Source organism: Dreissena polymorpha, chromosome 15 (assembly GCF_020536995.1).
Source record: "Dreissena polymorpha isolate Duluth1 chromosome 15, UMN_Dpol_1.0, whole genome shotgun sequence".
NCBI classification, from domain to species: domain Eukaryota; kingdom Metazoa; phylum Mollusca; class Bivalvia; order Myida; family Dreissenidae; genus Dreissena; species Dreissena polymorpha.
The window spans coordinates 32,336,250-32,348,897 of NC_068369.1; the positions used below are offsets into that span (position 1 = coordinate 32,336,250).

General features: G+C 32.8%; 1 protein-coding gene across 2 annotated transcripts; it reads left to right on the top strand.

Moving 5' to 3' along the window:
- The first annotated feature begins 3,114 nt into the window (after positions 1-3,114).
- On the top strand, positions 3,115-11,824 carry LOC127860343 (uncharacterized). 2 transcript variants are annotated; one of them, XM_052398357.1, is made up of 10 exons: positions 3,115-3,198; positions 3,576-3,758; positions 3,983-4,116; positions 6,596-6,716; positions 6,985-7,119; positions 7,461-7,664; positions 9,471-9,572; positions 9,824-9,916; positions 10,139-10,232; positions 10,646-11,824. In XM_052398357.1, exons 1-10 carry the CDS (start codon positions 3,144-3,146, stop codon positions 11,283-11,285), a joined length of 1,761 nt encoding a protein of 586 aa, XP_052254317.1. In that variant the 5' UTR covers positions 3,115-3,143; the 3' UTR covers positions 11,286-11,824. The 2 variants fall into 2 exon arrangements, with proteins under 2 accessions (XP_052254317.1, XP_052254318.1); XM_052398358.1 differs by lacking the exon at positions 6,985-7,119.
- The last annotated feature ends 824 nt before the right edge of the window (positions 11,825-12,648 follow it).

A 12,648-nucleotide genomic window follows, 5' to 3' on the forward strand; every position in this document is an offset into this window, starting at 1 on the left:
GCCGCGGTCCAGATGCGATCTGCCATGAAGTTAGGATAAAATACACTAAATCGCACCAATTCTGGATTTCCTCTGGTTCGTTCTGTCCACTGCTCCGTGTTATATTGACGGATCGCACTGTTTGCAAAACGTTTCCCTCTACAATTATTTTCAACGGCCACAGATTGTGCTCCATCTTTAGTACACATACGTACTAAACACAAGTCCATCTTTTAATTTACTAAGAAAAATCAAAGATAATATCACAGAAAATAAACGTAAATATAATCAACAATATTGATTAATATCATTTCACTTTCCTAGTGGAAAATAAACGAGATCAAAGTGTGTCTAATCACAATGAAACGCACTGACTAGCATGTCGAACATCTTGATTCTAGTGTATTGAACATTTTTGAATTATCGGTAAACTATTGGTAAACAAGCCTCATTATACTAACAGAACAAGACGGATGAACACAATGCAATTTACTTGAAAAGAAGTAAAACTATATAACTTTAACATCAAATTTTAAACACCCTTATTACGTAAGTGGTGTACCGTCTATACTATGTCTAATTGGCGAACCCATATGTTATTTGCCACCTTGGTTTGATATCCTGCACTTAGATTTATGGTTGCTCAATCCCTGACTATATGTGAAGGATTTCCCACAAATACACTAATGTTTCTTGTCACCCGAGCGTGAAGACAGATGGTCGATTAGCGCTGCCCTCAACCGCATGGTGCACCATGTGAGTAGTAAGATCATTTTGTATTGCAAACGTGTGGCTGCACAACTCGCACTTGAAGGTCTTTGGTGCAGCATGGTTAGAAACCCTGTAAATATATATTGTTTACACAAATTGCAGCGCAACAAAATACAATTTGTTTAATCCGATTCTCACAGCAGCCTTGACGAAATAACACCCGTTTGATTAAATTTGTTTTAATAATAAAGTGTTAAATAAAGCAAGCACGTACTCTGAATGGACATCATCATCATGTTTATAATAAAACAATTTTTGTGCGCTGTATTAAGTTTGTTTAATTGTGTTTATTTTGACAAAATCATAAAAAATCAAGATATAAATATGATGCTTGGTTGGTTTTGAATATAGGGTATCTTATCTTGCTCAGCTTCCGGTGTGATAAGCCTCGCTAGATAAAGTTCTCTATATTCCACAATAATCTGGTATGATCTGTATTTTTATCTGATCAAACTGTCATTTTGATGTTGTTCTAATTAAATTGAAATTTAACAATGACCATAATGTAATTATTTTATCATATGTTTTTTTATTTTAATTTTAAAACAACACACCTTGCCATTTTCGATTTGCTGTAAAACAGTTTTCCACAGCATCTCCAAGGCGCTATCCCTTCATGTCTGTTTTCGTGCTAGTACAGCCCAGATCTGTCTTTATACTCTTTACCGCAGTGGCGACAACGAACATTGTCCCAGTCCGAGGTTGCTAAAATAAATAAGTATCAGTGAATGTTTGTTTTTTTAAATCGTGTACATCTTTATTTTTTGTCTTAATCATATCCTTTCACAAGCCGTTCAGGATCCCCGGCACCCTAATATTTACTTGAACGTCTCTGGAAACGTATGTTGCGCTTTAAATCCTCGCCCGAATGCTAAAGTTTCTAGCATTCAATTAATTTCTTCAGATTAAACGTTTAAGTAACAATTACATATGCTCGCTCTTTCTTCTTTCTGGACTTCCACTGAGGTTGGTGTTTAAAATGATCAAATCGATAGGTGCTTCGCCGAAAATTCAACAATTAACAATTTTACCTTCCCCGAAAAACAATCCATACTGTGCTTAAGGCTGTCTTTCATCCATCCATAAAGCTTTGACGTTGTTAAATAAAAATAGCCACTTACGCAATATAAGGGAGGAATTGAGGGGAAACCCGACACAATCTACCACTGTCTGTATCTGTCAACCTGACAAAATAACTGAGCTGCTAACGAAATCATAAATGTGAAAATTACAAACGTTCTGAAACACATACAGAGTTCATTGTTCATACTATGTACTCGGAATATAAAAGAAGAAACGTTTAGACGATGTACTATTTTCCAAATGCCTCGCCACAGATCTTTTAAAGCGTAAACAATGTTCAAAACCTTGTACGAACTATTCTTAGTATATTATAAAGCCAAAACTGTAATATTGTTTCGATCGTTTGTCATCTTGAATAACAAACGCGTCAAAATAAAGTATGTTCAGACAATTTTCATTGTTTTATGTTTATTGTTTATTGTGTCTGAATGTTTAAGGAAACTACAGAAATCTAAGAAAAACGACAATTACCAGAGTACATAAGGAGACTAAACGGGTACTTTGAGCATAGTTATCATTAATTTAGATATTGTAAAATATGACAATACCTTGGTTTTCGTCATTAAGCGAGAGCCTTTTGCCATGTTGTGCGTACGATGTACTTTTGTGATTTTGTGATCACGTGATTCCCCGCTATTTTGAATAGAAACAAGACAACCGGATGATATTTTTAATGTACGTGTGAAGTTTAAAATTGTATTAAAAACTGAGAATGAGTGTAATGCCTGTAAAGTATGGTTATCTTTCCAACTAGCAGATGCATGTGTATACGTATTTCCTGTTTTATATCCGAAACCATTTAAACATCTTTCTTCCAAATCTTTTTTCATCGTGTAAATGCTATGATTCATGTGTCAAAAGCATACTTCATTATAGATATGTGTTACATTCTTAATTAGTTTAATTTTAGACATATTTAATTCACGAAGAATAATCATTAACGATTATTAACATGTATATTTTATTTCAATCGCGTCTTTGTATTTATCTGTATAATTAAGTTTAAGTATATTTTGTTATACTTTAAGTAATAATTCAAATATCATTATATTCCGAAAGTATCACATACAGTTAAATGAAAATGTCATTGTCTTTAAGCTCGATCAAGCAATTAAAGAGTCAATTAATATTAAAACTTTAACTATTAAACGACTTGTTGTTTTCCCGTTTGAAATCGCAATGCTTAACAATGCTACTTAGAAAACCGGAAACGCTTACTTTATTGTAATTCAAATCAAATATTTAATATTTTCTTCCGTGTTTAATAAATGAACATGTTAGTGTTCTTCACAAAACTGAGCAGTTATAACATGAGCTGGCAAGGACTTCTTGGATTTTTGATACTGTTTAATCAGTCGATCAGATGTAAGTAATGAATATTTGATGAATTTATTTTTTGAATAAGAATTACGATAAAACGCAATATTCAAATGAGCGATTCAAACAATAACCCTACATATCGGAACACAGATGAAATCACGTTTCGATGTTAGAGTAGCTGGTTTGTTAGAAACTAATTGAAACATTTATTTCAACATTATTGTGTCATACTCGGGAAATGCATCAAAATTTTACTCCAGTTAGAAAAAGCCGGTTTTAAATTGTATTTGAAAACGTTTAATAAGAAGACATATTCACGAACAAATAAATGCAAAACTATTTATATAACTATCATATTACATGACACTAGTTTAACACTATGACTATTATGTTTAAGCAGTATGATTTTATTTTGATTTCAGCTGAACAATTTATTCTAAGCAATGACTCAACCCACTGGCCTTTATCATCTTGCGATCTTGCGGAACCAAGGCTAGTGTACAAGAATGCACAATTTGAGGTGGCTGAAGACATTGATGTTATATCAAACAATTCGGAGGCTTGGATAGGATACATGTCAGTGAAAATTCCATATTTATTTCACGGTAAATATTTTATTTCGAATACAATGAATAATTGCATTGTTTGTGTTTTCATGTTCACAATACGTGAATTATGGGTGGAAATAAATACTGTTAAATCAAGTAACGCTATTAATTGTATATATCTAATTTAAAATAACGTAAAATGTACGTTTCCGACAAACATATCAATAATATGATATATGCTAATATAAACATTCCATGTTCAACGTTATTATACATCGCAGGTTGTGCACAAGTGCAAAACACGGCACAAAAAACGTACAGCGTAACAAGGATTGGCTTCTGCCAGACTCTGTGTGGACATAACAGTCCCTTTGGAATAAAGGCGCCCAATGGCTTAGATATCTTATCCTCTGCAGTAAGTCTTTACTTGCATTGCTAAATTTAGACTTGTTACATATTGGTATATAATTCATTGGCCATAAGCACAAATTATGCCGGATAATTATTATAATTGCAATGTAATTTTTACAAAGTTAAATGTATTATGGATAATAAAGTTTACACGTTATGACGGAAACTCTAATGATAATGTATATCATTAGTAAAGAATCAATAAGCACATAACAATTCAATTTTATCTTCGAAAGACAGCAAACATAAAATATATGTGTATGTGATAGTGTTCAACCATCCGTTCGATTGTTATTTTGCTTATAAAGCATACGCATCTATAATAACATTAACTCATTTACGTCAACGTAAATGTATCAGTTAACACGTATACGTATCTGTTTTTGCTTGTACTCATTGGTGTATACGCACACGTGTGTATACGTTTACTTATAAACATGCAAACTATTTTATGCACAATATACTTATTAATGTACTAGTATGACGTGTTTTTTTCCAGAATGGTATATTTAAAATAGAATCTAGTGGCTTTACGAAATGATCAATAAATAAAAAATCTGATTCAATATTGTAGCATACATATAAGATACAAATTTCAGTACAATGCGATAAGTTTGTGAATTACCATTTGCATTACTATGTCATAATTAAAAATGTCTGAAATAATTATGTAACACTTTCATATCTACTCCTATTTTCTGATATACACTGTGGAGATTATTTTCATAATAAAATAAGTCAACTTTGCAATTTTGTAATAATTTAATAATCTTTTTTAAAATCATGTAAGGCCAGTCAAAATGGATGTGTTGGTCTACGGCTTGTTTCGAAAAAAGAGGCGAGCGAAATTGTTTGTTTTGAAAACAGGAAAATTCTCGAGCGAGCGAATAATAAACAAAATTCACATATAAATACAAAAGTATTGCATTAACAAGAGATACAGGTTTGAACAGCCGTGTTTCACATTCAAATAAATGCTTTTACAAATAAAATAATCTACGTACACACAAGTAATAATATATCTATGAGTTACATACTTTCCAAATAAAAACTAACTAAAGTTAGGTATCAGACCTTAAACTTTTCAATGTAGAACACAAGTCAAAAGCTAGTTTCACCTTCGTATACTTCCAAAGGTTACAGTTGATCAGGAGAAAATGTAATAAATGTCAATGGAAAACAATATCAAACTATTAAGGTGGTTACATTTTAATCTGCTATTTAAAGCAGTAAGTCATTAAAAATTAACAGTTGAGAGAGATACCTGCTGGCTTATACATTATGTATGAACTTTATGGCATTTAGCCTAGTGCCTAATCCCTAGCCTAGTGCATTACGTTTCCTTTCACGATAGCACTAGGCATAGAACATAAAACGGACATTATCTATACAGATAAATAAAAAAATAAGTATTTTACATATTCTATAACTAGTTTTAAACATCACAACATACTCTTAGTAAAAAAAGGTACTTGTATATCGCCATGGTCAGTCTCTCATCTGTACATTATCATGTTCAATATCTCAAAAACATACCAATATAAGGGCGGTAAAAAATGCACTAAAACCATTAGACCAAGCATACATGGGCCATCAGTTTAACTGTCTTAATTAATAACATGAAAAACCATCTACTTTGATCAAACATTTTCCGTCAACCATGTATTTTGAACTTATAAAATATTGTTTCTGCGACACTTTTAGAACCAGACTTTGATGATTTTATGTTTATTGTTAGTTCACTTAAAAATCTGTTATAGGAAAAAATTGCCAACATATAGGGAAATACCGTCCATTTGCCCATTTAATGAAGAAAATGCATAAACAATCTTACGTCATGTGACCCGATGTTGTTTGAAATTGAACATTCTTCAACGGTATCTTCTGATAGTTGCATGTACGAACCTGAACAACGCATTCAAATAAGTCACAGAACGTAGCAATATTTATAAGGGTAGGCTGCAGCAACTTTTCTTTCAATTGTATACAACGGTCACGACAGCAAACCATGTGCTGCTTACGCAGGAAGCCATTTTGTCTGGTCGTCTCGATCGATTTTTTGAGCGTCTGCAGTGATCGATTAAAAAGGTTACGAATTGCTATATTTGACATTCGTATTCAGCGTCAAAACCGTTTTTGCGAGATTGCGTGTGTCTTTTACTAATAAAAAAACACATGCGCTATGGTTACAGAAGGACTAGCGGTAAAAAAAAATATTTTCGATTTTGAAAAAAATTGGTCCTGCAAATCCGACGTCCAACAAATCAATTTGGAGTGGCATAAAGATTAATATCTGTTTTGTTTTTAGATAAAGAATTTTGCCTTAATATACCTGTCAAAAACAACAATATATTTCGCGATTCCATAATTATCATAATATCTTTCATGTTAAGATTTCTTCTAGACGCATTTACACGTTACACTTTCACGCTGGCTGTATTCTATGTGCAATGGGTATATCTTAATATGTTTTTTATCTTCAGTCGCCAATGGGCTGTATTTGTTTCAATACATCTGTACCTGAACTCCCACTTGAACATTTCGACAACGACCAAAATAATCTTTGTGAAAAAGACTGGTATGCCATCTTTGCTCAAATAAGTGGTGAGTACACAGACACTACACATAATAATACATTCTGAAATACTTGTTGAATATGTCATATATTTGAAAGAACAATTTGCTGATACGGGCTAATTACATGCACAGGTTTTAAGGTATGCTCGATAAAAATCGTTAAACGTTTCTGATCTGCAAATGACTTATTTATGTATATATTTTTGTAACCTATGAATCAAAAGAAACATAATAAACGTCACACTTATTGACTTCCTTACTTTTCGCTCCATATGTATCTGATTTGTATATACAGTAAACGATTCAAGGTTAATCAGTGGTACGTTAAACACTGGTGATTGCCTTACGTTTACGAACAGGGGCTTCCAGTGGAACTCATGTAAAAGCGAAAAAGATCTAAAAATAATATGTAGCAACAAGCCTCCAGCAGGTATGTATAGTTGACTTAATTGCATATACACGTTGGTTTTTATTTCGAAATTACTCTTTCTTGTTTAAAAAAAATGAAGTGATACACACTATAAGTTAAAGAAGTGCACTGCGAAACAAGCTGTAATACAGTAATTACTTTTTTTATCAAACAGATTGCGTGAAACAAACAATACTATTGCATTATATTCCTTATCTAAACGATGACTAAGCCGCTGGATAGTAAAAACACCGTCAATTTGCGGATAATCGTCAAGCGATTAGCCGAAATGTTTTCGCTTACACAATTGTCAGTTTAAGTAGTACGTAACTTCAATTGTCTACTTATTACTCTATTGTCAGATCCTTCAGCAAGAGCATCCATATCAGCGAAACATAGTAGCACTTGGATTCAAGGAAATTCAATATGTTTAAAGGAACAAGTGTATCCAGCTTCCATCTCAAGTATTCTCTTATCTGGGCTTAATGCAGGTCAACAGCGGGAACATTGGACGGGGATACTTAAAGGAGCTACATTGCTTAATAAGGCAGAACTTTCCCGGTTTGGTACGTTGTAAATATAATAGCAAAATCACAAGCCGGTTTTCGCAATGGATATTTAACCATTAACAATGTATTTACTGTTCAAAGTATTGTTAAAAATATACGTGGAGACCTCATAGTAGGTTTTATGTTCTATACGTGGGTTTCCGAACACTTATGATAGTTTGATTCTTCTAGTTAATTTCACGTATGAAAATCCATGCATTCAAATATACGCGGATGTTTTCGGGTAAATGCTAATGACGTTACGCAACACTTTAATTTAACATATGCACTAGGTAAGGGGACGTTACCAGCATAATAATCTTTAATTTGTACATAAACGAGTCGTCTACCTTTCTCAAATCGAAAGGTCATATGGGGATTTTTATCACCGAAGACATTGCAGAAATAAGTTGGATTCTTTTTGCCGATTACCGTGCGGGATACTTTGATACTGCGATCGAGCTACAGTGACATTTGAACTCTATATCGGAATTTTGTGAACATACTGGTATGACAATTAATTGACAAAAGACGGTAATTAGTGTTTATAGACACGGAGGTCTGCTTAGATCATACGAACATCGGGTCTAAAAAAATCCGGCTCATGTCACATCTGTGTATAAAATTATAAATATTTTGTTATTCTTTTTACGCCTTAACCATCCAGGAGGAAAGCGAAAGAAAACTTGCAAACTCTGGAATATTTTTAAATTGTTTGATTCAACGGTCAATATGAATACGATATATGAAATATAATTCGCAAACATTCTAGAAAAAACATACAAATCGAGTATTTTAAATGTTTCCTTGGTGCAATATTTCTGTAAATGATAGCATCGTACGAGGAGAATGTGGTAGATTACCGCTTTGTAAAGAACATCATGTAAAGTGCATTAATATTTGTGCAAATTGATAAGTATGACGTATGATCGATATCCTAGAAATTGTTAAATTATGTTAAAGCGGCACGACGAAATCGGAAGAACCAATTGGGTAACATCTGTAACAATATTGTGTTTCGTTATGGATTTGGTTTTGTTTGGATAAGTGAAGTGATAGGAATTGTGGAAATATTCTTAATGTCATTCTAACAAAGATTGGGTTAATTGTAAGTAAAACACTGAAATGGCTTGAACCTCTAGAACATTCATCGGGAAATGATACATACAAACAAATCAAATCTTTATTGAATCCATTTTTTTATCAATGTTCACTTTTACGTTTGAAAGTCAGTTGCTCTATTCCGTTGTTCAAATAATAAGATAGCCATTGAAACTGTTCGACATTTGTGTTTTTTTAGAGAACCACGATTATGAACATATTGGTCAGTCTATTTTAATAATATATGTATTGAAAATTGGTTTCATGTATTTTGTAAATGTCTACAATTTAACCAAAAAAGGCAATTGTATATCTTTTCATGGTACAATTGTAAACAACATTTTACAGAATTTTTGCAATCTTATGCAAACTTCTGATGAAATGAAACTTTAAAGCAAAGCCTTTTTTGTAGACAAATAATAAAAAAGAAAGATGAAGATCAAAATTTATGTTAAAATTTGCTGTTTTATTACTCACAATTTGTATTTTGTTACTTATATATTATGTATTTTATGCCGTAGACCTTTATTTACAAATTAATTTTTGTCTTGTATTGTCTAGCTATAGAATTACCCCAAACGTAAACGTTTATATAATCGCAAAAATATACAAGTTGTACGTGCATGCATTTCAACATAGAACACAAACCACTGGTAATGATGCCTGTTTTCAATAAAAAATATTTGAAACGATTTGGATACAATCGATATCATTTCATTACAGGACCAACACAATATTCGGATGAGGAATACGCTTTCTTACAAGGAAGTAATAAGAACATCAATTTCGCAAACACTGGAACAAAACAGGCCTTGTGTTGCAAAGGTAGCATTTCTTAATCAATTAGGTTCATTCGATGGAACATATTCCACGACATACTTCCGAGCATATTAATAAGTGATGAAACTTAAATGTTAGGAAACATAAATAAAAAGAAAGTCAGTGTACTAATACGTCCGGTTAAAACCGCCCATTTATAAATGAATAACAACAATTCTGTTAGTGTACAAGTCTTTGCTGTGTCTAAAGTAAATGTACATTGCATGATGTAGGCGTCTTGTTTTTTTATATTAAAGAATTAAAACGAGCATCGTGCATGCCTACTACAACCAAAATACCAAGTCATACCCATTATACTGAAGAAGAAGCGACAACAACTAAATCCAAAGGTTTGATATTTGTATTCCATATACCAGTAATTTTTAATGAATAAACCCCATGATACATAATATCACATGAAACTACTATCATACGATATTTAATAAAAAATAATCTTACGTTTTAAAGAGTGTTGTTTCGATCAAATTGTTACTCAATAAGCTTGTCGTTGCTAAATAACGTTTACGTTGGTGAACTCGAATTATTATATTTCTTATATGTTGATTCTTCAGAAAAGTCTGAAGCTTTAGGAACAGGCATCGGTGTATTGGTTGGGGTATTGGTTGTAGTAGGGATAGGTTTTGCAGTAGTCATGCTTCAAAGACGGTAAATAATTGTCACTTGAAACACAAATGACGATATGAAAAAGAGAAAATTTGACCAATTATGCTAGGCTACAAATCAGGAAAATATAATTCCTTTGTTTTTGAAGATGTTTTTATTGCATATTGTATCATATAATGTTTAAATAATAATTGTCATTATGTAAGGTAATATCTTATCGTGTTATGTGTAGAAAATAAATGAATATCGGATTAACAAAGCTCAATTTAAAAATGGCATTTTCAAAGAAGTGTTTGCATGATTATACATGTATTACATATCTTCAAATTGCAGTATTTATTTTATAAAATTATCTTCTTGAAAGCATTTTCCTAATTTCTTTCCAACGTATACTGTCTTTTTTATTTGTATGTTCAGCCGTTTTTGTACTGAATTTTTTAATCAACTATTTGCAGAGGAATTATTTCCTACGGTGCGAAAAATAAACCACGCGATAGGACGGATGATCAGCATGGCGACATGTTGCCAAATGCAGCGTCAAACACAGCAGGAATCGATAAATCTGTGGCTAACCATAAATACTTTGTACTTGAAAAACAAACCGAGTCAGTGATTGAACAAATCAATCATTTCAACAGATCAGAGGATCTTGAGAAAGACATTATTGATGAGAATATTTACCATTCTATTGATGAACCGGCGGCGGAACTGCGTGTAAACGTCAAAGTCGACTGTGGTGATTATGATTACACAACTGACGGAGCAGCAACATCTCGTGGTATAACCCATGAAAATGTTTACAATAAACTAAAGATTGGCCGCCAGGATAACTATGAACATGTTCAGGGATCATTTCAGATTAAGGGCATCACGACACACAACGATTACGATACGACTGCAACTCCTAAAGCGATACATCCCCATGGAAACGACGACTATGACCATGTGGGTGGCATGGGGAATGCTCCTGCATTCTCACCAAGCGATGACGACAATAGCTCAGCAGTAAAAATCGCGGCGAATGCAAGAGGCTCTGCCGCAGGAATAGAAAAGCCTGACGACAGTCATGGCCAAAATCGGTTCGTCAAAGTTTAAGAAGCCAACGACAACAGAGATATGTTGGTCTCGTAATAATCAATACACGAACATGGGTTCTTCATGATACTGCAGTAGTTATTAACACGTACATTTTAACGGATTGTTGATGTATGATATAACCTAAGTACTCTTACAATTAATATGTTATCATGTTTGTAAAAACGGACAGATTTACGCATAAGTCAATTCTGTTCCCAGTAAATAAAATCATACAAACACACCGACGAATTTGACAGACGTTCAAACATTTGGACTCTAACTTACTCTAGAAACATATTTGATTTTCTAATGTGTTGGTTACTTATATTTTTTACAAATATACGGCTAGATTTTACATGCATGATATCATGTAAAATCGCAATTTAGAGCAAACACACACTTGTCAAACAATTACCAGTATTACGGGGTTATACGGTTATTGGAATAGATTGGCCGTTTGCTGAAGTAAGTGTGAGTTTGTTATATGTTTATTGTATTTGAACAGTCATTGTTCAAACACAATGCAATTTACTTTATGAATACAATTATACATTACACTTTTGTATTATTCATGTTTGTATATATATGCATGCATGTGTATAAACATAACCTGTCGTAAATTACTATTTATACATTTTTATTGTCGTGTCTTAGCTGTCATCGCAAATCAATATAATACTTGAAACGATATTATCGATATATCAAGCCTTAAACCACCTTGATAATAATAATTACAGATCTTGACATATGATCTATGGACCTGGTTTCATTACTGTCTATCTCGTACTTGAACAAGTTATTGTGATATGAATCGTTAAATAAGAGAAAGGTATGATGCATGCAACACTCTATGCATTGATATTGCTTCTATCAAGTTCATGAAACTCAAATTCATGCCAGAATGAAGGTTCTGTTTGGAAGAATGTAACCCTTTAATTTTTACCTATTACTTAAAGTTTGACCTAGTGACACGACTCTTCAATCATACTAGTCATTTCTGCTTAATTACATACCATCCAACCATATATGATAACTATGTTGCTGACAAAGATTTCCCTACACGCACGCAAGCCCTGTTGGGCGTCCCCAAATTACGGACATATCTTTAACAGTCGTGTGCACACAATTAATAGGGACTATTATGCACATGTTTAAGAACTTTTCTCCTTATGTGTCCATGTTGAAATGAAATTCTGTGCGTCTTTAACTGTGTATACTATTTTGTATTTGAAAATATTGATTCCTCATTAACTATATGGTTTACAACATCAAAGTGCACTGCTTTAATTCCGTGTTATTACTCTACTCGCACTGTAAACCTTTACAAGTGTTAGTTCGAATTAAGTTTCAAGATCTCTAGTCTATATTCACTGATGTCGAT